The sequence below is a fragment of the Plectrocnemia conspersa genome, unplaced genomic scaffold (assembly GCF_051122295.1).
Source record: "Plectrocnemia conspersa isolate PC_06_02 unplaced genomic scaffold, ASM5112229v1 ptg000004l, whole genome shotgun sequence".
Lineage (NCBI taxonomy): Eukaryota > Metazoa > Arthropoda > Insecta > Trichoptera > Polycentropodidae > Plectrocnemia > Plectrocnemia conspersa.
In genome coordinates this window covers 3,233,412-3,258,295 of record NW_028277168.1, presented here as the reverse complement: position 1 = coordinate 3,258,295, position 24,884 = coordinate 3,233,412, and the positions used below count along the sequence as shown (strand labels likewise).

At 31.4% G+C, this 24,884-nt stretch overlaps 3 protein-coding genes across 4 annotated transcripts in view; 1 reads left to right on the top strand and 2 right to left on the bottom strand.

Moving 5' to 3' along the window:
* The first annotated feature begins 64 nt into the window (after window positions 1-64).
* Smn (survival motor neuron) lies at window positions 65-2,168 on the top strand. Its single transcript, XM_088184563.1, has 7 exons — window positions 65-200; window positions 270-408; window positions 474-662; window positions 727-897; window positions 963-1,096; window positions 1,879-2,018; window positions 2,089-2,168. Exons 1-7 carry the CDS (start codon window positions 159-161, stop codon window positions 2,102-2,104), a joined length of 831 nt encoding a protein of 276 aa, XP_088040689.1. The 5' UTR covers window positions 65-158; the 3' UTR covers window positions 2,105-2,168.
* TyrRS (Tyrosyl-tRNA synthetase) lies at window positions 2,160-7,349 on the bottom strand. Of its 2 annotated transcripts, none has more exons than XM_088184562.1 (12): window positions 7,291-7,349; window positions 7,006-7,079; window positions 6,795-6,938; window positions 6,474-6,616; window positions 6,253-6,407; window positions 5,427-5,567; window positions 5,178-5,360; window positions 4,884-5,105; window positions 4,531-4,679; window positions 4,330-4,460; window positions 3,976-4,049; window positions 2,160-2,443 (listed from the first exon to the last, which is right to left on the bottom strand). In XM_088184562.1, exons 2-12 carry the CDS (start codon window positions 7,072-7,074, stop codon window positions 2,262-2,264), a joined length of 1,593 nt encoding a protein of 530 aa, XP_088040688.1. In that variant the 5' UTR covers window positions 7,075-7,079; window positions 7,291-7,349; the 3' UTR covers window positions 2,160-2,261. The 2 variants fall into 2 exon arrangements, with proteins under 2 accessions (XP_088040688.1, XP_088040687.1); XM_088184561.1 differs by having other exon boundaries at window positions 7,304-7,349.
* A 3,464-nt stretch (window positions 7,350-10,813) lies between these two features.
* Window positions 10,814-24,884, bottom strand: part of LOC148235664 (uncharacterized) — a 30,641-nt gene continuing 16,570 nt past the window's right edge. The window contains exons 2-4 of the mRNA XM_088184553.1: window positions 12,762-12,847; window positions 12,301-12,688; window positions 10,814-11,125 (exon numbers count right to left, since the gene is read on the bottom strand). Coding sequence (XP_088040679.1) covers window positions 10,951-11,125; window positions 12,301-12,688; window positions 12,762-12,847 — 649 coding nt within the window. The 3' untranslated portion in view covers window positions 10,814-10,950. The remainder of the gene's footprint in view (window positions 11,126-12,300; window positions 12,689-12,761; window positions 12,848-24,884) is intronic.

Here is a 24,884-nt window from a genome sequence, read left to right as displayed (position 1 = left end):
TATTTATTGGAGGAATTATGAGTGTTCGATATTACCTCATAAATGTTAAAAATAATTAATGGTCGAAATATTTTGTACTTAGGGCAATCGGCATATGAACTGTCAAAGTTGTCGTACGCTTGTTTTTCTTTTTGTTTACTTTAATTTATATTTGTGCGATGTCTGTAGTTGGAAAGATGATTTTCAGCCGTAACGATATGGTACGATTCATTTAATATAAATTAAGTAACCAAATTTTTTGTTTTTACATAATATAATTTGTTTTGCAGAGCATGTCTGAAAGTGAAGAATCTTCAAATGATGCTCTATGGGACGACAAAATGCTGATCGACGTGTATGACAAAGCTATTAGCGTCGCGCACGTGGAAGTGGCCAAACGACTAGCCATGAACACAAACTCATCTCCGGGTAAGTAGATCCAATTGTGACAATAAGACGCGATTTAAATAAATAATATTTGTTGATTTTAAAAGGTAATGCTACAAACGCGAACAATAAAGCTGCACATAAAGACAAGAAAAAAATTTGTAAAAAAAATAAATCAAAAAATTCGACTTGGAAGATTGGATCTGAGTGTCGCGCAATTTATACTGGAGACGGACTTGAATACGAAGCTACTGTGTCTTATATAGACGGCGAGGATTGTGTCGTTACATTCATAGGTGAGTTTGAAACTGGCAATAATACTTTTGTTGAAATATTTGACAGTTGTCTTATTCATTTTAGGATATGAAAACGAAGAAGAGGTCAATTTAAGCAATTTGAAACCATCCTTTGGGGATAAACATAGACATCAACAGATTCTAGAATCAAAATACGACGAGGAAGCCACCGACGCGGGAAATGATAAATTTTCAGAATGCGATCAAAGCGACTCGGCCACTTCAAATTATAACGGTAAAACGTTAGTTTAAATTCAATGTGTGGTATGTTTTAAATATGTTCCTAATGTACATTTTTAGGTTATAATAAAACTGGAAAATATAATACAGGCAAGAGAGTCAACAAACCGGCTTACAAAAGTGGAGGACTTTTTTTGCCGCCACTGCCTCAATTACCTTCATTTTCTCCTAATTTGATGGACATGGATAATGATGTACGTAAATAGTAAATCTTATATTTATATTTTAAGGTGGATTTCACCAACACATGTGACACGTGAATCTGGCATCAACATACCCCCCATTACGATATGTTAAATTAATAATGTCAGGCACTTACAAGTGCTTGTCGTCACATTACGACCTGTGTGAGGATGCAATATTTAAATTGCTTACGTGACGTAATAAGTATTACACACATAGCGTGCAAATCTAGAGCACTATCCTTGGAGCTGCTTGACCTATAAATATAAATATTTTTTAAGCCACGTTTTCAATACATGTATAAGTACCTACTATCAAGAAAGTCAAGCTTTCCGATCTAAAATATGACTAGATATTTATTTTAAAATGTTCCTGGTTCCTGATTTAGTTTTAAAATCTTTTCAACTTAGCCTGGCCGTTCTAAAAAGCATATTCATGCAATCTCTCGAAACATCGTCGTTTCTTTATCTATGTAAATTTACAAGTCACCCCGATTCATAAAAAGGGTGATATTTCAACATTAAGAATTATAGGCCGATTGCAGTGTTCTCGATTTTTTTACTTACATATTTTCAAGTTCTACTGCTAGTATCCATACTTTTAAGTATATCATTATTATTTAAAATAAATACAGCAAAAACAATAAATAAAAATTACACCGATGGCATTCAAAATCTTAAATTACTATATATGATATTAGGTAAAGTTGCTGCTTGACACGCTCCCTTTGCATCTTTTTGTGAACAATTTAATAAAATATTTTTTTTGTAAAAAAAGAATTGATTCTTTTCAGATGCCATTGCCGCCTCCACCATTTTTACCGCCACCCAGTGGAAATTCTCCCGAGGATCAGGCATTATCATCGATGCTAATAAGCTGGTACATGAGCGGTTATTATACCGGTTTATATCAAGGGCAAAAATTAGCCAAGAGGTAATCATTTAATCATACTAAAAATAGTTTGATTTTTACAATTTTCTATAATCTGTTTTTTAACTTTCAGAATCCCAAAGAAGTAGTTCTAGACCTGTTTTTAATATATATATATATATATACATAAATAAAACTCAATTATGCATTTCAGAGCATTTATTATTTCAACTCCTTGCATATTTAAATGAAAAAAATAATTTAATTAGCAAAATTAAGGCAACCGTGGATAAAATCACAAAAATATTAAGCGATTGAGGCATTCTTGAAACTCTTCGTGGTGACCGGATTCTTATTGCTTTGGCTTATTAAATAGTTAGCTTGCCACACAGCTTTCAGTTCATCGTTCGTCTTCAGATCGACCTGCAGCTTCTCCCAGACTTTCTTTTTTGGGTTCAACACTTCGTCGGGTTGACCAGTTTCATAACCTATAAACAAACACATTAAAATCTCAAGGGGGCAATTCGAATTTGGCAAGAACAATGTATGTTATCTAATGAAATATTATAAATTGTAATGAAATTTAAATATTAACAAATGGACGCAGGGCGCTCTGGACACGCGTGTTCGCGCAAGAACGAGGCGAATTTGGAACTTTTTGAAAAATCGTTCTTTTACAAAAAAATCATAACCTGCAATGCAATGAACATTTAAACACAAAATTTAATATTTTTCATTTTATATTTTTCAAATACTAATTTCTTAGCATTAAAAAAATATCTATGTGTTAAAAAAAACGATTACTGACAGGCCAACTTTTGCCTCCCCCCTCCCCTCTGAAAAAAGCTAAAATTACGTTCCAGATTTTAAACCAGAAATTCTAGGTTTATTCCTCGAGGAAAATCTAAAAAAAAGAAATGGCATATTTAAAAAAAGTATTTTTTTAAATATGCCATTTCAGTGAAATCATATCGGAATACATTTTCATTGGTAGATATATATTTTTACCAGTGAAAATACAATTTATCTAGCAGATGCTAGTAAAATTATATGATTTCAACTTTTCCATATGTAATAGTAATACACAAATTTACATATTTATTATTATTTATTTACATGGGATGCAAAAATGTTACAGTGAATGTATATGTTTCGCTGAACTTTCACTAGTAAAGTCTAAATACATTTTCACCAATAGATATATAGTTCTACTAACGAAAATATAACTTAACTGATAGGTGCTAGTGAACTTATATGCTGTTCAAACCCAAACCCAACTCGATCTAATGAAAGTTCTAAAACTAATTGTAGTTTTAGAACTTTAAAATAAGCGGAAGATAATAAAATAAGCAGAAGAAGTACAGACAGACCTCGCATATTGTTCCATAGTTCGTCTGCACTTGGATATTACATTATGTTTTAAAAATATGATAGCTATCCTTACCAATACTACTAGGGACTTTTGATATGAGAGTATTGGTCAAAGTTATTCAAACCGAATTTTGGTAAATAGGAGGGCGCAAAAACAATTATCACTTCTCAGAAGTCAAAAATTCATGTCAAAAGCAATAAAATCGTGTCGGCGCCGTCGCAGCGGGAATGCTCGGTAACGAGCGTTTTCACTGCGACGGCGCCGACACGATTTTATTGCTTTTGACGTGGATTTTTGACTTCTGAGAAGAGATAATTGTTTTTTGCGCTCTTCTATTGGTCAAAATTCGGTTTAGTGCTTCATTTGATTCTCACTAATTATAAGTCTTAATATGAATACTAGATAACCAAGTGTTTTTACTGCAACGGTAAGATTTTATTGCTGTTGACATGTATTCTAATCAGAGACACCATTGAATTTGACAAAAAAATGCATGTCATTTAATGAAATACTATGAATATTTGTGTAATCTAAATATTAAAAGAACGACTATTGACTGGCCAACTTTTGCCCCCTCCTCTAAAAAAATCGGAAAAGATCCCTATAAATCCTGATTCAAAATAAATAAATGCACTGTACTATTATTACCTTCGACGACAATCCTATCACCGGCGACACTTCCAGCTGGCGGAATCAACGGTTCCACTTGTTTTGGCTCTCCACTGAAATGTATAAAAGCCAAAATAATATTAATCACATCTCCAATCGTCTCAGATTAGGTTATCCCATATATATATATGCAAATGTCTAAAGTATTAAGAACCTGTATGGACAAAACAATTATTTGTGGCCACAGAATCATTATAGCTAACCACCCCTAGGTATAGAAAATGTAAAAAAATCAGATTTAACAATTATTTGGTAAACACTTTGTGAATTAAAAGCATATTCAAAACAGATTTATTTTTTTTTTCATATAAAAAATGAAGATTTTAAACTTACAATGAAGCACATAGAACCATTCCTTTAGATTCCACACCTCTCATTTTCGCAGGCTTCAAATTGCACAAAACTACCACATCGCGGTCTTTCATTTCTTCGATGGGTACATAGTTTACTAGTCCACTCACAATCTGAAAGTTTAATAATGTATATATTATTCGAGATTGAAATTAATATGAAGAAGTGCCGATTTATAGTTACCGTTCTTGGTTGCTTTTCTCCAACGTCGATTTGTTCTACGTATAAACCGTCGGCGTCGGGATGCCTGGATACTTCCACAATTTTACCTACTCGGATGTCCAATCTGTGCGGTGAACACTCATCGGCGACTGCAGTAGCGGGAGGAGTTTCTGTAGAGATTGAAGAGAAATTATACTGTACTTGCTTTAAAACAATCGAATATTCGATTGAGAACTCAAATCATATCCTTTAAATATTCTATTTATCGGCCAAGAGAATGATATGTCTGGAACAACATATAACACATTGTCCAGAAGGCTATATTCTAAGGTTCTCAAAGGGTTCTGTGCATCTTTAGTGTTATAGATACTCACTTCCTTTCTTTTCTTTAGGATAAGCATTAGCAGTTAGTGTCTTTAGAGATTCTTGGGAAAACGTTTCTTGTATTGGACTTAACAGTCGGTTTATGCCAAGTTCTACTTCGGCCTTCAGATCGCCCGGATGCACTTCCTGTTTGCCGAAACCTTGCTCTAGCTCTTCATATGTATCGAAGATTAAATTGCCACCGTTTGCTTCAGTCCTATGAATAACGAATTCTAAAAAAATGAACATAAACATATACTCACATCGTAAAATTACATATATAATATTATTCTTCCTTATCTTACTTTCGCCTTTCAGCAACGGAAACAATACGTGCTTTGTAAAAGACAATACACCGTTGTCTGCAATATTTCCTGGTTCGCAAAAAGCTTTCTTGATCTTCTTCTTAATCGCCGCAGGCGAGTCCAATAAGTCAATTTTACTGTCTTCTTCCGAAGAAGACATTTTGCCACCAGTCAGACCAGGTACTACATGTTAAAGATAAAATTGAATAAAGATATTGATAATTATATTATGCATTTGTAATATCTTACCCATCGGATTCATCAGATGAATTCTTTTAGCATAGCCTAAAGCTGGCAAATATTTTTCAGCCAGGGTAAATATTTTTCTTTGATCTACGCCTCCAAATTGAGCGTCTACTTTCAAATATTCTTCATCCAGTGCTTGTAGACCTAAAAATTAGATAGATTCAAAGAAAATAAAGTCAACTGACATTTACGTAAAAAAATATCAGTATTCATTTTTATGGATATAAATATTTCATTGGTTTTAAATTATTTATAAAAACAAGGAATAATAGTGGACCAAGATTTGATCTTTGTGGCACTCTTTTAATTACAGTAATACCCCAACTTACGTCACCCGTATGCATAATTAAAAAAATTAAAAAACTGCTGTGTACATGCCGATATAATTTTCGAACAGAAGCCATTATGTCTTCGAAAACAAATTAATCAAAGTCTTTGTCTCCAACTAAGACTAGAAAAAAGCTGAATATAGAAGCTTTTGAGGTGTAAAATTGTTGCTATCAAGAATCAATTAGGTGACTATTAACCTATCGGCCTACCTAAAAAAATTCGAGTCGTCACAGATAGCATAATGGGCGGAGCATATATTTTATGAGTGTTTGCTTGTGCAATTGTCAAAGCATGAGGCGCGCCTCTTTTTCTGTGAAATGTTTTCAATACAATTTCCGCATTTTTTACTTTTGAATTACGCAACACAATTTCATAAAATATATTTTATTTATTCCAATTTAATTTTCATTAGGTAGGTCGATGGGTTAATAATGTATGAAGTAAGTTCGGGGGATTACTGTAAAGGTTCATTTGAGTATTTACTTTGTGATGCAAATACCTGGATATAGAAGACCGCTCAAAAGCGGATGCTCTACTTGTTTCACAACCTCGGCGCCAGCCTTTTTAGCATCATGCTCGGACATTAAAGAACTTAATTTGTACACATCAAGTGTGTATTCTTTAGACAGTTGATAATCGGTACCGCGAACAAATCTACACAAAAAAAAATAATAAATCATTCATATAACACTTGAACAAATATATTGATGGGCTAAGTACTTCAATTTGTCAACTGGAACGTTCACAGATGAAAGCATAGCTTTGATCATCGCTTCGTAGTATTGTGTCCTGTAATTGAGGAGTTCCCAAGGCGCCTTCATGTTGTCTAAATACGCATGCAAATCTGCCAGCAGAACCGTAACCTACAAATTTGTACGAAGGTTTAGAATTTAATGACTACGCTTGGTAAGTAGAGGAAAACCGCGACAATATACTATCTTTCAAATTGAGCAAATATTCTGTAACGGTGTTTTCATCCTCTACATATCAAAGATCCTTTGCACAAATGTCATCAGATATTAAAATGCGATAAAAGCGTACCTGACATCCTGCTTGTAAAAAGTCTGCCAATTTCAAAATCGGCACAAAATAAGCAATATGCGGTTTTCCAGTGGTAGCTGTGCCCCAGTATATGTTTATTTCACGAGTTTTCAATATTTCATTTAATCTGTCTTCTCCCAACACCTTAATTAGACAAAACACTCAAGAATGAACGGTGAAATTAATAAAATAATTAAAAACATTATAGTACCTCTTGAAGATTTCTAGTGATCAACTCTTTTTTTTGTTGTTGGTCAGTTGTGAGAGTAGAGGCAACCATTTTGACTAGAATTGTACAATAGTTTATGTTATTCAACATCACAAATTTAATTGTTTATTTTTTTATTGCATCATCTAAGTACTTTAACTTAAACAACCAAAAATGTGATTTGATCAATCAAAATAGATTTTTCAAAATATTTTAAATTTCATTTTTAGCCAACTTCAATTTAACGCAGTATAATAATATAAATAATAATAATATAAATAATTTAACATTTAAGATTCACCTGAAGCGGCACGCGGCTCTGACAATTAAACGTCACCAGCGTCAGTGCTGCCAGTAATAAAAATTACTTTCTCTTTTACAATATATTATTTTTTACAATATTTAGAAATTGCAGTAACAGTTGTTTTTTATAATTCACAGTAATTAAAAATATTTCATTTAATTGAAAAATCTCAAATATATTTATTTAATTATTTAAATAAAATTAAGATCATCTTAATCTAATAGGTTACCCCAATGCGTCACGATGAGCAAAAAAACAATATATATAGTATTATTTCAATACACAAAAAAATAATAAAGGTTGATCCAACTTCAGTTTCCGAACTTTTTTTCAAATTCAGCACATATTTTTTTTATTATAGGCATAGCTCTTAGCCCTAAAAAAAACCAATGTCGTTAATTTACATGACCCTGGCGGTCAGTTGACGCCAGCAAAACGTTAAATAATGCGATTCGGGAACTTTTCACGTAAAACATCTAACGTTGCGCCCAATATGTGGCAAGTTGCGTCTTTTTGTTAGAACCACATATCTTCCACGTCAATATATTCGATTTCGTGCCTAAAATAATTGGTTATCATGCGCCTATAGCTCTTACCGTTGACTGTTACAGTTCGACATTTATCGTTTTCAAAAAACTAAGGCCCAATGACGCCGGCTGAACACAATATGCACCAAACTGTCACTTTTTGAGAATGTAATGGTTTCTCGTAATTCACACGAGGATTTTACTCCTCGACCCATATGCGAAAATTTAACTTATTAACATACCCAGAGAGGTGGACATGTGCTTCATCAGAAAAAAAGATTTTCTTTGGAAAATCAGCATCAACTTCCTGTTGCTTTATTACCCAATTTGCTTAAATTTTTCGTGCTGTCCATGGTCTTTGGGCTTCAGTTTTTTTGTAATCTGAATTTTATACGGGTGTAGGTGCAAATCTAGCTGAAAAATGCGCTAAACATCAAAAGGGCTATAAGAAATGCAAAAAACTGCGAACGCCGACGAGCACAACAGCAATATTTTCGGCTGAACGGGCGCGACAATGATTCAAAGGGCTTATTCTATCTCGAAAGCTTCAGTTTATTCAAATTGTTTCACTAGGTTGTTCAGTAGAACGATGAAATTGACCATAATCTTTTCGAAAATTGTTATTTCTGTAGAACAATCGAACAAATTTAACGCTTTAAACATTGGATAAGCGATCCATTTCGTAAATGTGTAGTTGCAAACTAACATTTTCAACTTTATTATTGACAGCTGTCTGATTTACAGTGCTGGCAACATAGGAAATTCGAATTGGCTTAACTTGTACAAAAAAATAAACTATAAAAAAATCATAAAATATTAAAATTAAATGATACGAACCGGACATTACAGCGTATTAAGAAGCCGGATGCGATTGTGATTCTGGAGACATTCCGAAACCCAAAATTGGAGTTCCTCGAGAATAGGTTAATTGTCTACATCACCATACAGTGATGCGCCAGTCCATCACACGCTGTAGGCCCGTTATTTTAGCGTGGGAGAGTATTATGAACCCTTTACGAGGAGAGGGGACTCTCAGGGGTAGGCATCAGATGATGGTTATGACGTCTCTCTCGAAGATGCCAAAGTTTTTAGACACGCCTTGGGCGTTCCTAAGAGATGGAGCTATAACGATGACAACAACGCAAGCTAACGAGAGCCCGCTCATTAACGTTCGGAGAATATACTAAGTAAACTCTTAAAAAGAAATAGTACTACGAGCAGTGTGATTCGCTCTTTGAACGTAAAAATCCAGATACCCACACGATGGGATGGACTCGTAGCGCACCATTACTTATGAGCTGGTGCAAGCGCTTGTGCCTTAACCAGCACTCGCATAGTTCCGGAACCTAAGCTGAAGTACCAGTGTTAGTCTAACGCCTGAGTGCATGTTTTAGAGCTTGTCCAGGGTCTTGCACGAGCGCGAGCCGTACTTTTGAAAGGATACAAAGTAGTCTCAGCACCCTACAGTAGTTTGAAGAAATGCTTAGCGACATACAACTTTTCACGAAAAGTCGGTGAATCGTATTACAACTTCTTAAAACAAGACTCTAGGATGTAAAAATGAGAGAACCTTTACGACTAAAAGGAAGAATGTTGTTATTCTGGAAACCCAAATTATAGATCCCTATTCAAAATGCTACGACCTCGAGTGTCATAGAAATATTTAGTGAAAGTTTCTCTAGCCGAAATGTTCCCACCGAGATCGTAGGAATAAATTATTATATGTATAAGCTTTATGGTCACAACTTTATATTGAAATTATTTTTCTGTTTCTTTATGTTTTATTTTTTTAGTTAAATTATAGAGAATAAAAAATAAAACTACGCAGAATTGTATTATTAACTATGCTTTATACTTTTGTAACTTACAAGTCGTTATTTACCTACATTATTTTTATTTGTTGCTGACTTTTTAGTAAAATTTAGGCGTTTTGAATTTCAGCAATATTTATCAGATAATAATCAATGTCTATCGCGGTGTTTCGTACATTTTAGATTTTTAACAAAATAATTACATCTAATATATACATATTATTTGAATAATTATAAAATTAAAACAAGAATTTCGTCCATTATTTTATATTTAAATTTAAACTATATGACAATAATAATGATATTAACATTTATTTTTACAAATAAAATAAATAAAATATATACTATGTCATCCGATTCGATTTATGCTATAAATACACTTTATTTACAATAACGTATATTAATAAACATAAACACTAAATGATAATATAACCTTGTCAATTAAAACTTTTTTCTACTTATACGTATTTATTTCACAAAGTGAAATTATATTTTTTAATTTAACTCTCGTGACACGTAATTTAATATCTTTGATATTAAATTCTTACAAAAATATATAATTTTGACTTTAGAATGATTAATAATATGTTTACCAATAATCTAATAATTTATATTTTTATAGTATTTAAATCAATTTAAATTAATTTGTACATTTAATTACATTTTACAGGTTTGCTACTGGTGAAATAATTGAGTTCTTTACCCATGTATATCCCAATAAAAGTATTATTTCTTTCAAAAAATATTAAATAAGCATCTCAAAGCAACCTTCAAAAAGATTACATTTAAGTAAATACTAGTTTTATAAGAAATATTAAATAACATTACGTATACACAAAATAACTGTATACCGTAAACTTTCATACCGTAAACCGTACCCTCTTTCCTATAAATGTGTTTAATTTATCAACAGTCAATAAGATATGAAATAAATATTATCCTTAAAGTATGACTTGTATAGTTTTTGTTGTATACATTCAACAATTTGCAAAGATAGTTGCAAACTAATGCGGCGAGATCTTTTAGAGGAACGTTTACAAGCTTTTATAGTAATTCTATTGTGAGGTAATCATTCGGAAAACAGAAATAAACATACATTCAGAAAATCGTTCATAACTTATTAAAATAATCGGCAAGTATATATTAAATCTAATAACTGGATTTCGATATTTTATCATTATGTACAAAATACACTTTATATTCAATTTGTACTATCTATCTAATTCATTAAAAACGACATGGCAATTATGTTCAACATTTTGCAATGCTGATAATTTATTTTAAATGTTCGTTTGATAAAAATTCACTAAACGAGCGTACTGAGCTCGTGCGGATCGACCGGATGCGGATGACTAAGATCTAGAGTAGCGGCTGGAACACCAGGAGGACTGACTGATCCGGAAGCCGGTGGTCTCGGAGGTCTAGGCGGTCGATTTGAACTTCCCAAATCGCCTGGTGTTGGCGGAGTACTCGTCGGAGGCCTATAAAAAAGCAATAAAATCAATGTAGTATGAGAAAAACATGTCTAGTTTTGGTACAAATTGATTTAAATTATTATTAGATTTTGTAATGTATATTAAATATTGAAGGAAAATAATATTGCAGTGATGTATTTAATGTAGAAGACAATTTAAATGGGCAATATATAAAATAATTGTTCAATGAAATGGGTTGTTTATGCATTACTGTTAAATAGATTAAGAGCGAGCGAGCGAGCATTGATCAAAACAGTGAACACCCTTTAATGTATTGTTATAATTAGTTGTTTTTTACATGGATTAATTATATCATATTTTACAATTACTTATAAAATAATAATAATTTGTAAATAAAAATTTAAAAAAACACTAGAAAGTATATGGAATTTAAGCCTGTATGTTTCATGTCTTAGTCATCGACATAAACCACTGATATACTTAATGTGTTATTAAGAATGTACAATTGACAAAATATTTACTATGTTTTTTGGTTGACTTCATATTTAATTTTAAAATTAAGTCAATTAAAAAACACTGAGTAAATAAATAAAGTCATAAATCAATGAAGCACTCAGCAATCATATGAACAAAAAAACACTGGATGTTATTACGCAATCGGAATATTAGTATAAAATGATTATCTTCAGAGCTCAAAATCAGTAATATGCAAATAATCCCTTTGAACATGAGTCACCACTTAATTTAACTTAATTTATTGTGCAAAAAACCATATGATCCACCAATGAATAATTGGAAATCTAAGATTTATCAACAACAGATACATAAGCAAAGTTTTGATATGAGGAGATGATAAAATATGGAAGCTCTTATATAAAAATACTATAATAAGATTTTATTTAATGAACATAGCATAAAATTTTATTTGCTAAGTATGTTTAATTTAAAATATTATTAGCGATAAAACAACAGTTATCGAAAATTGGGTTTGAAGATGATATAAAAATTAATCAATGCTCATATTTTAGCGGTATAAATAGATAAAAACGATTCATGCTAGCAAAATATGACTATGACAATGACAGTTGACTGCATACATCTATCTCTACAGTAATAATAATAAACATTTCTTAAAAAATATAATTATATAAAATATTATGTGAATTATAGTTAACAAGTTTTTCTTAGACACTTTGTCTATCATTTTTTTTATAAATTACCTAATTATATACGGCCCCTGATGCGGCAATATTGTGATTGGATGATGGCTAAAGGTTGTACCACCAGTTGTATTGTGAAAGCTCATATTGGTCCCATGCGTCGTGTTTCCAGGGGACGATATATGGCCGTTGGCTTGCAAGTAACCGTTTCCAGTTATGGAATTGATCCCTTGCGAATTGCAAATGTTCTGAGTGCTATTCATAACCGCTTGGTCGACTGCTTGCGATTGTGAATGAAGGGCTTTTACTGCATTCGTCTTTTCCTTTTGCCAAACAAACACATTATGCACCATGGCGCAACCACAGAAGATAATTCCTAAGCCGATGAAGACACTTGTGATGATCGCAGGTGTGGAATGGAATTGAATGAATGTGTACAGTATAATTCCTAAAAAAAATTAATGGTAATTAGAATTTTATGAAATAAAACAATAATTATGTGTTGTATAAATTAAAAATACCTGTAAGAAACACCGGTATTGATATGAAAAATCCACCAACTGCACATACTCGTGTAACTGATGACTTTTGTAAATATTTGTTCGTTCTGAAATGAAAACATATAATTAGAAATAAATAACTACAAACAAAATTTATTTTATAATATAATATAGGTACATATAGTATGTATTAGGGATAAGAAAAACAAATATAATAAACAAATACATATATAGAAATATGGATATTTTATTTATTATTATGATGTAGTCCATTAATTGAAAGAAAATCTAATTTATTCATAATACATATAAATACAATTCAAACGAATTAAAAAATATATTTATTATATATACATATATAAGTATCTATGAACACAGATCCAAACTTATTTATCCAAGTTTAAAACCATTAATATAATATGTATTTCATTCGTGGAAAACTTCAAACATTGATCATGATTATAAAAAAGTGTATTCAATTTTGATTTTACAGTTTGCACAAAAATACTTTAAAAAAAAATAGAAAAACCACAATAACATTGATTTATCAACAATATTAATGTGAAACAGTGGGCTCGTTAATAGGGACTGCGAATGAAATATTGAAAATGTTTCTGTATTTTATGTATGTAATTTAGTCAGTAAATTATACTTGTTTAATATTATATCTTATATAATACATATTTTAGTTTTATTAAGGTTATTTTTTCAATTTTTATCGATACAGCCCTACCACTATAATTTTTACGAATAGTGACTAGTGTGAAATTAATACTGTGATTCAAACAATATATACATTATTAGAACAACCAGCGTTTTGATATAATAATGGTTTTCAATAAATATAAGTTAGCATTTATTTTTTGCACTTTAACAGCTCGATTGTTTTAATTAATCAATTTGATATTCAATCATTAGATTAGGATAGCTAAGAAAAATCTAAACTTAAATAGTCGATTGAATTTATAATTAATAATTATTAACTCCGACCTTCCAGAAACAATAGACAATTAATAAATTGTGAATCCATGTGGGAACCGACAACTTTTATAAGCAAATTTATAAGCAGTGATTCTCGATACTGCTCCACCGCGCATTTTTATGAATATCCAGTTTTAACAATGACGTAAAACCGTTCCAAGATACAATACTACGTACTATCTAAGTAATGATTTTAGAGCAATATTTCATACTTGTAACAGGACTGGATATAAATATAAATGATATCAATTTTAATTTACAATCGCGTTGATAATTCCCGATTGACTACGCCATCGTTGTAACGGGTTCTACTGCATTTTACGAATAATGACCTCATTCTTGAAGTTCTCAAGAGACGCTCGAGGGTGACCGAATGTAAACTTAAACTTTTTTACAAAAATGTATACTTTTATTGTTTAATAAGGTGATTAACCTATGCATAAACGAAGCAATTTTCACTTAACATTTACAGAGATCGGGCAATATCGAACGTCGATGACATCATTTGATTTTTTTCCACAATCCTTTGGATTGTAAGGCACAGTTGGAGACTATTGAAACCGCCGCCGGCCTTGGTTTACGTAATCCGCTATTATACTACCTGTTGGGGTCACCAATTTTTTCGATTCCGACGAAACCCTTCGGCGTTCTGAGAAATGTGGACAATTATCACACCGTCAACGATAGACGATTGAAAAATCCGATGCAAAAAATCGAGATGGAATCGGATGCTTGGAATTCTTAAGTGGTTATAAGCCGCATACAAAAACCATAGAGTATATATACATAAGTATTTTATTAAATTAAAATTTCAACGCCATCAATAGCAAGGCATAAAATGCTCTAGTAACAGGGACGTCATTTGGGGAGGGGCAAGTGTGGGCATTTGCCTCTCCTTAAATCTGGCTCGAAAAATGCGCTTCTTAATAATTCTTAATAGAAATAATATAAATGTTATTGAAATCGAAATATTAAAAAAACAACTATTGACTGGGCAACTCTTGCCCCCCCCCCCCTGGAAAAATCTGAAATGACGTCCCTGAATATAAACCTGAAATTTTCGGACTATCCTTCAAAGAAAATCTAAAAGAATAATAATAAAAAATAGAAATAATTATGGAAGAATACGTAAAAGACACTCACTGTATACTAATAAATTAATAAATGTGTATAAACTAATTCACGACCCAGAGGGTAAATAACAAAATTAAATATTGCGTCTGGATCAGATGAATAATTTATTAAAACAAAATTATATATCAGGCTTTTTTATATAATAAAGTTAAAAAAAATAATACATTTCCCACCCTTTATTTTTTAATATAAAATTTTAAAAGAAATCGTTATTTTGTATAAATGGAGTAACATTAATAATTGTACACATTGAATTATAAATGCTCATTGTTAAAAAAATCGAAAGTTTCTTTTTATACAAACGAAAAAGACAAGATGGCAGTGTTCTTTAACGGTTTCTGCGAACTTTTCAAAAGAACCAGACCTCGGCGGCGAATGTCATTAAACTCATCGAACCGTAAAATCAAACGAATAAATTATTCATTTTGCCAGACGTTAACGGTCGATTCACCTGTGCAACCCTCGTAGTTAAGTAGGGGTCTTAGTATGGACGATAATTTCTGTGTTATGGTACGATTTTGAGCCAATTTTTACGAATGCTACAATAAGTATCGACGGGTAATATCGAACATAAATTAATCATCATTCAAGAAATTAGTCAGCGTTTACAATTCTTTACATTAGAGTTTATTGCTACGCAATTTTGTTTACACTAATATCACTAATTAGAGAAAACTATTAACACATTACACGAGTGTTTGATTTGTCGATTACATAATAAAAAAATTCATATGAATTTCCCGTTATGAATTTAACGCTTGTTGCACACGAATACACGTGCGCGTTAAATTCATAGCTACAATTCATTCAACTTGGAACAATACAATTTGTTGGGAGTAAATCTGTCCGTAAAAATATATATTTTTATTAATTCGCTTATACCATTTATGGAAGTTAAAAAATGTATCATTATATAGTAGCAGCATTTGGATAATTAAAATAAAATAAAATGTTATTTCAATATTGTAAGACTACATATTTATTTTATATAGCTTGAAAAGCATTTATCTCTTCTCGTTGTTTGCATGTAGTATCGCGTTCTTTCACGTGCGTTGCGCAAGCGATTCGGATAAGTCGAGACAAAAATTCCTTTGGAGTTTACCAGCTCTTGTAACACGTGGGAAGACACACACATGAGATTTTAATCCCTCACAGGACCATTTTTTTAACTTTATGACGTCCTGGTCGGCGACGAGCGATTTACGGCCAAGACGGGTAAAAAATGTCTATATTGTCTAACTATGCGTAGACTAGTAAATAAGAGGGGTAATGCATTTTGATAAGATTTTGCAGATATTAAATAAAAAAATTGTATAGATATTATTTAGTATTTAGGATTGAAAACCACATATATGCTACAATGAAAACTGTGTCTATGCGCATTGAAATTGCAACAAACGGAAGATAAGTTCTCGCGGATTGAATAGTTGGACTACTTTCACCATAAATTCCAAGCTGTTTGTAAGCAATTTTCCATTATAAATGGCCAACTGCAACAAATGCGATGATAATGATAATAATAGAGGAGACTTTCAAAAATCTTGCGAAAATCACGTACGTTCGAGAATCCAAATCAATATTTATAACGATAATTATATATTAATCTTACTGCGTATCCTTGACTCAACGACTTACAATAGAGAATCCATAGAAAAAATCGCGATGACTATAAAGTGCACTTATGCAAAATATTATATTACTATTCTAGTATAATATTCTATTAATGTTACATTCAACTTGAGTTGACTCATTAGTTGTTCATGTTATCAATTACGTGCTCAAATAATAACAAACTTATTAGCTTTGCAAATTCTTACTTGTTGACTACGACATAGGCATTTATATCTTAGATCTGTGACTGAGAGATAAACGTCCACAATGTACGTAGTTTGACTTTTTGGTACATTGTATGGTATTGTATGGTTATCTAACTAAATAAAATTATTTTTATACTTTGGGGGTTCCAACAATGGTCTATAAAAAGCTACAAAAACAATGATTTGACAGAAAAACGAGAAATAATTTCGGAACACATAAAAACGTTGCACAATTGCCATGCAGCATGCACCCTCGTAAAGTCATCAATTACCACATTATTTTTTTATAATCTTCAGGACGTACACCTAGAAGCAATACGTGGTTAATTAAATAATAATGAATCTGTGTATACACTACACATGTTAAGTTCTCTCATATATAAATCCGTTAAGACAGTGTTGCCAACCAGGAAGAGTAATACACATCACCCTTCCTTGGTATAATTTAGTGTGAACGTTTTAATTACAAAATTTCAGTTCGCTAATTTTTCAGTACGATAAACATAATTTCTTAATAATAAATGATGCACAAATAAAAGTATTACATTGAAGATATGCGCATTGCGGTTGATTTCAGAATTTAGTCCATTCTCAGTCCATTCCTTAACTATAATTGGTAACTCCCGTTCTGGCAGTCGGACTTTTATTTGGTTTTTCATACGTTTGTAATTTTATACCGGCACGGCGGCCTTCACAAATGAATTCCGTGCATACTGTAGCCGGTTATGAGTGTTTTACATTCACTGCGAGGATTGTCGCATCATTTTCGAGATGCATGATATGTGAGCGTTTATGGCTGAAATGTGAGCCTTAATTAAAAACAATTACACAGGTCGTGTGAGCGCCTTGGAAAATAATTTATTCATTTTAAATAAGAAATGGGACATTATCCCAAACGGAGTAGTAATGTCGTAGATTAAACATTTTGTATTGGGCCGTTTAAATCCGACACTTTCTAGACGGTGTTTTCGATTGCGTCCCGCAGTTTATGTAAATTTTTAGAATAAAATACAGGTTCGATTCAAAAAGGCTTGTATTTTACGGGTCAGAATTTTAAAACGATTGTAGTTAGAATTTATATTAAAAAGTCAAAATACATCGGTCAGAATAAATATCACATGGTCAGAAGTTATATTAATTGATCAGAATTTATATTTAATGCTTAAAAATTAAATGGGACTAGTCAGAATTCATATTAAATGATAAGAATTATTTTGATAGATGGTCAAAATCATGTTTTTGCAGTTAAGATGTTTTAAGGCCAAGTTGTTTGGTAGGGCTTGCAACATTGTCAGATGTCAACACAACAAGCCAAGAGTACTCTCCACCGCCGCTCTGTCGTTATTCCCACTTCGTTCGTTGCTCTGAATGCCTTCGCGTCCTACATACAATTAAATACCGCTTGCTCGCACATACTCTATCCAGCAGTTATGGTGCGAGCGAGATATTTTATAAGTCCATCTAAAATCATCTTACACCTCGCTGATAGTCACTGTGCGATAGGGGATCCTTTACAAGTTCATCCAGTTATTGGAGACGCGGTCTGCCTGCGCTCCTCATGATTATAAATAGTCGCTTCGCATGTTTCGACTCGTCAATGCGGGTGTCAATGTTGTATTTTGATATACTTGATGACGTCAGACTCCTGATATAACTCGTAACAAGGTGTAATACTAAACTGTCGACCCTTAGTGACAGGAGGATTGAGCAGCTTATATTACAAAAACGCCGCAAAAACAAAAGAGCAAACGCAACAGTGCATACACAGAATAGATATTCTCTAGTCTGTGCGTGCATATCATGTTTCTGTTACATAAACAAAATTTCGTTTTCTTAAATGTCGAGGGAATACTAATTTATTACATTACTCAAAAAAGAGGAAGAAAAAATGTGCAACATGTACAAATAATATCTGAATAGATGCATTTTAAAAAATACATCAGTTGCATGATCGTCATTTGAGTAATTCGATTGTGTTTTTTTAACACCTTACATTTTATAATGGAAAGTTATTTAATTAACATAACTAATAAACCAAAAAAACGCATTTAAAAGTAAACGAGAGTTAATTAGAATAGCTAGGGTGAGAAGGAGTTGTCATATTAATTATGTGGGTAAGAATATTCCCGCAAAAAATATTGGTAGTGATTGCAGGTATTTAAGTAATATTTATATTTAAACAGTAAAAATTGTTTAATATGAAATATAAAACCATAAAGTTGGATATCTATTTTTAGATTGAACTATTGTTAATGTTATAGTATTATCTGAATTTCAGCATTATTTTCCTAATATGATATTTGTTTTATACAAAAATTGATTATAACCTGATTTTATTAAAAAAAAATGAAATTAAAAAAAACAACACATTAACATATGTTCATACTATATGGGGAAAAATAAAAATTATTAGTTATTATTTTTTGTAAGAAAAACTAACTAAAATCTTTTTATTTACCGGAAAACCAGCTAATGAAAAAAATGCCTGTAAAACGACAAATGTTTTTTTTATTTTTTATTTTTTTTGTGTGTATTATTTTATTTCTAACATAAATTTATTATGTTTTTATATTTAATGTCTAATATTTAAAACGTATAAAATAAAGTATTATATTTCCTTGTAATCAAAAAAGAAAATTAGTTTTTATTCTGTATAGTAAAAAATGATTTTTGTGACAATGGATAAGGTCTTCAATTGTGCTTCTTCATAATACTTTAAAATCATCGTTTGAAATTATAAGCATATAGAAAACATTAGATGTTGTACGATTTATATACACACGACATCCAAAATAACGTAGATTAAACAAAGAATGCTTGCGATCTAAACCACCTGTAAAAAATGTTTTGAGCTCTGAATTCAAAACACTTCTTTGATTGTTTGCCATTATGTTAAAGTAAATTGATGTCTTGTGTTTACAAGTTTTTGCTGCCTGTAATATGAACGTTGATTCGCGATCCGTGCCATAAATCTCGTTATCAACGTCCCGTTTGCAAAACGAACAATGCACAATGGCAATGGCGCACAACAATCAGGTCGCCGGTGCATTCTTGTTCGGCAGCGTTAAAAATTGACCTGGATAAAGGCGAGAGAGCACCTGCGCACAGGTAACTCAAGAGATGCACCTTAAATTCCTCGCGACCTTCTCTTGCGTTTTACCTGTGGCTACCTTTTGCCGCCGAAAAACCACACGTAGCATTCCAGTCGCCATTTTTTATACAATGCAAACAATTGAGGTTATTCACCGTGTTATTTAACTGTCTTTTTACTTTTACTCCTACCCTTGTGATTCTTTCACATTGGCAACATAAAATTTGTAAACTGCAAAAAGACACATAAGGACATTGTTTTTGTACCTAGTCCCATTACGTACAATACAAGTTTTCAGAGATAATTATTATATATTTAAAAATTATAGACAAGCTTGGCTATTCTCTCCATAATGAACAGGGTAGAAGTGTTTTATATGGAAATTGGGCGTTTTCTTCTAAAATGTTTATTATAAAAGTAAGATTAAAGAGAGATACATATTTTATAATTCCATACAAGCTACTATTATTTTATAGTTTCCATCTAATACAAAATATATTTGTATAAATATATAATTTATTAAAAAATTATTGCGGCTCTCTAGTCTCTTGTATGTGACTTGTACTGGCATGAAGTTTGGCGATCCCTATTATATATGCTTAATAAATTAGATAAGACGATGTTGCAAAAAATACAAAATATATGAGTAGTTGTAAATAAAAATAGATTTACGTAGAAGTATGATTGAAAGATTGGAATGGTTGGATATTCAAAAAATATTGAAGATTAATGTCTTAATATTTATATACAAGTTAGAAAATAATATGTAACTGAAGTATTTTAATAAATACTTAATAAGAAATAAAGATACACGTAGATTTAATAATATAAATAGAGATAATTTAATGATATATAGGTATAAGAAAACGAATTATAACCCAATAAACAAACGGAACATTTTTTAGTGTGATTTTTATCGTTTTTATTTATTATTATTAGATTTATTTTACTTATAATATGTATATTTTTATAATAACATAATTACATTAAATTAACCACGCAGCGCAAGTTTTATTGAATAAAATGTTATTTGTTTAATTTATAGACATGTTTTAATAGTTATTATTGTATATATTAATGTTATGTGATTAAATATGTTATGTTATTTGCATTTAAAATTCCCCCCCTTTGGGTCTTGCACCATATAGTTCCGCCACTGCTGAGGTTGTTGACAAATTGTCTATGGTCCAGCGAAATGTCCAAACAGAACGCACAAAATACCTTTGCGGTAATTGGAATGCAAACATAACACCTCGAAGAGGGTTTATTGTTGGTCGAAAACCAGTTTTTTTATATGCGTTATGTTGTGCGTGGGACGGACAATGCAAATAATAAAATAAACTATAACAAAGTAAAAGTGAATGATGTTGAAATATTTTCTCACGCTCTGAGCGATGAATGGACACGCGACATTCGAGCGAGCCCAAAATTAGCTGCTTATGATCATTTTTTTAAAACTAAAAAGGGGGAAAATAATTAATGATGCGAGTTCGGGATAAATTGATATTTTAAATTTGATTTTTTGATACACACATGCTAATTGTCGATTATTGTTTTATATACAGTGCTATAAATGAAAACACTAAAATGTTACTTATTTTTGCGGCTTTTAAAACTTTGGGAAATGTAATAATATTAAATTAGCATTATATCATCAATAAACAGAATAAACATTAAAGAAATGAGATTAAGACCTTGAGGAATTCTTGATGTGGGAGTGTATTATTTCGTTTAAATATTATAATTTAGTGCCACAATTATATTTAATTATTATAAGGATAATCCTGAACGGCGAATGGCCGCTATTTGCGCTGTTATGCACTCGAAACGCCCAGGGCATCCTCGAAGAGGCACTGTCCCCGTCTGCGACCTTGAACTGCGTTCGAAACACTTTTGTCTTCCTAATTCAGCTCGATGCATGCATTGCCTACCATTATCGACACCCACTCGGATTATATTTAATTTACGCAGCGTTCACGGTCAATGGCGTTTCGGCCGTATTTGTCGCGTGCCGCTATCGTATTTTATTTTTACTTTCACTCATATGTGCAAATTTACACGACGAATTTGCATCGGCTGCCATTTTGAATTCGGCGCACATAGCGATCGCAGTGATCTTTAGAGCTATTATAGTGACCATACCAATTAATAATAATAAAAAAATATTATTAGTACATTTTACAATAATAAATTTTAGACTCCCCCCCCCCCCCATATCCGCCATTGTACACGTATATTGAATGGAGAGTGAAACGTGTCAAGTTCAACACGAATTTCGTGCTATAAAAATTACTCCATTCACAATCACAAATTTCTCTGACACGCACTGCCGATAGTGTCAATTTATTTTAATTTAAAATGCGTATATGTACATACCTGTGGATGTGAAGCATTCGCGGCCACACAACGAACACAATACAGAATACAATATCATGAGATCATGACACACATCTCCAAAAAACCGGTTCTGGACTCATTGCTAAAATTCCGCCCGATATTTGATTTAACTATATTTGATATTATGTAAGAATCTCAAATCTAATATTATATATTCTTAAAATACATCACTGATATACAATATATTTGTTTAACAATAATAAATTATTATTAACTGAGATTATTTTGTCTTCACTACCATTGTTGATTTACGGTTGTTAATATCGAAACAAAATATATTCCGTTACTAAATAGCGTCATTGATACGACTACTGTTAATAAACAAATGAAATAATATATAAAAAGTTATACGTTTTTACAAACGTAAGAAAAAACGGGATAACCTGATGTATGTATAACAATAAAAAACATTTACGCTGTTTTTCGTATTCGCAGATTTGTTATCATATCAGATTCGTAGTACACATATTTATATCAGATTCGTAGTTATACACATATTTATACATTCAGTATCATCATCTTTTCTGTTGATTTTTTGCTAGTAAAATTTTAACAAGAGCATTATCCCCCGACACGCGGTGATGTATTTTCACAGCTTCAAAAATCATATGCGTGAAGGTTTAAAAATAAACTACCATTAATCGTCGGAAAAGTTGACATGCATGGGATGACAGTAGTTAAAAAAAGAAGCTCAAGGATGACAACGATAGATATACCGATATAAAACGTCGATTGCGGTGAAACCGCATTGCGAAAATGATACATTGGAATGAGGTATAAAAATTGTGTGGACAGATTTATGAAAGTGAATGAGCACGCAGAGAGAATATATTGAATACCTAATTAATTATGTTAATAAAAATGAAACACATTTTATGCTTCACTTATTAAACATTAATGTTTTTTCTCTCCATATCACACAATGCAAGGGCTCCTTTCCATTCTGCAGTTTTAAAATTAATTTATAAATAATTTAATTATAAACAGTGATCCGTTAATTCAGTGAAATGACGAACTGTTGGAAATTGCAATGTGACACAATAGTGTCGTAAATTTAAAGTAAGAAGAAGTGACGTTTATAGTCAATCAATAAAGGATTATAATACTATATGTCGTCACTGATGAACTAAATTAAAAAAATGATGAGAACATTTATTTTGATAGACATATTGCATATTGTAACTTGTGCTCGCTCGGTGCCGAAAAAGAACAGAGGTGAAACGTATATACCGTTGGAGTAAAAAAGCGACAAATTCAAATCAAATCTCAGCTTAGTAATAAATATATTATTCAGGGGTAGAATAAATATTAAATGGTCAGAATAAAAATAGCATACGATAAAAATAAAAATATAGGACAATCAGAATTAAAATAATGTATGGACATAAATATATTATTCAGGATCAGAAGAAATATCTAGTGATTGGAATAAAAATAGCATTCAATATAAATTATTGTTTTAGAAATATCTTATAAAATATCTCCCTCGTATCAAGTTAGACACGTTAGGTGCGAACGAGCGAGCGTTGGTCAGAATATTGAACACCCCATGAATAACTCTCAACGAACCTATTTAATTGTATGTAGGACGCGAGGGTACGAAGGCACAGTGCAGCAGCGGAGAGACCGCTTGGCTTGTGTTGACCTGTTGATTTGTCAATGTTACGAATCCAACCAAACAAGGTAGCCTTAAAACAGCTTAATAATGACCATGTACTATTATGCTGACAACATAAAACTGACCTTAAGGGTAAAATACAAATCACTATTATTTATAAATATTGACCAATGAACTGTAATAAATACTGACTGAAAAAAATTATTCTGACCATCTGTCAAAATAATTCTTACAATTCAATATAAATTCTGACCAGTCCAATTTAAATTCTACCCATTTAATATAAATCCCGACTATATAATATTTATTCTAGCCCTTACATTTTAATATTGACCCATGTAATATAAATTATAACCAAAACCGTATTAAAATTTTGACCTGAAAAATACGAGCCATAAAAAACTCGTTCTCGTGCTCACCAAATGCATTGGTTAATGCACCTACCTTATGATTTTTATATTATACAGCTAAACCTTATTAAAATAATAAATAGGCTCAATCGCTGCTTAAATATCAATAAATTGGTTTCACAATACAAGATTCGTGATTTAATTTTATACAAATATAGTAGTATGCTATTCCATATATAGCAATATGCTTGACGAGGTTTGAGTTAGACACTATTTATTAATAAACTGGCTTTCCATTTTTTTTTAATTTAAATTTTATTTAAAAAATCTTGGATTTATACTATATACACTTTTTCGAAATTTAAGTCAATAATCAAAATTAAAGAACAACCATTGCACGCACAGACTAGGGAATACATCTTATGTGTATGCAAGGTTGCGTTTGCCCTTGTGTTTTTGCGGCGTTTTTTTAATATAAGCTGCTCAATCCTCCTGTGTTAAAAAAGTCGCTAAAGGTCCACAGTTTAGTATTATACATACATGTATCACTGCATTTTATTTTCTTCTTAATTCTACTTTTGTGTATGTGACCAGCTCGCATTTAACAAAAATGAGGAATATAAAAAAATATATACATTATTTATATTTACACAAAATATGAGAAAAAATGTTTTTTTGATTATTTTAACTTTTTTAAATTTTAAGGAAGAAGACATATGTATAGTATCATTTAAAGTCTTAAATTATACATGCATT

Excerpts from the sequence above, each read along its gene's own strand:
- Smn (XM_088184563.1), top strand. The coding sequence starts at position 159 with ATGTCTGTAGTTGGAAAGATGATTTTCAGCCGTAACGATATG. Across the intron at positions 663-726 it reads TTGTGTCGTTACATTCATAG|GATATGAAAACGAAGAAGAG; the intron begins GTGAGTTTGAAA and ends TATTCATTTTAG. Across the intron at positions 1,097-1,878 it reads TGATGGACATGGATAATGAT|ATGCCATTGCCGCCTCCACC; the intron begins GTACGTAAATAG and ends GATTCTTTTCAG.
- TyrRS (XM_088184562.1), bottom strand. The coding sequence starts at position 7,074 with ATGGTTGCCTCTACTCTCACAACTGACCAACAACAAAAAAAAGAGTTG. Across the intron at positions 6,408-6,473 it reads GTTCCAGTTGACAAATTGAA|ATTTGTTCGCGGTACCGATT; the intron begins GTACTTAGCCCA and ends TTTTTTGTGTAG. Across the intron at positions 4,461-4,530 it reads GAGAAAAGCAACCAAGAACG|ATTGTGAGTGGACTAGTAAA; the intron begins GTAACTATAAAT and ends TTAAACTTTCAG.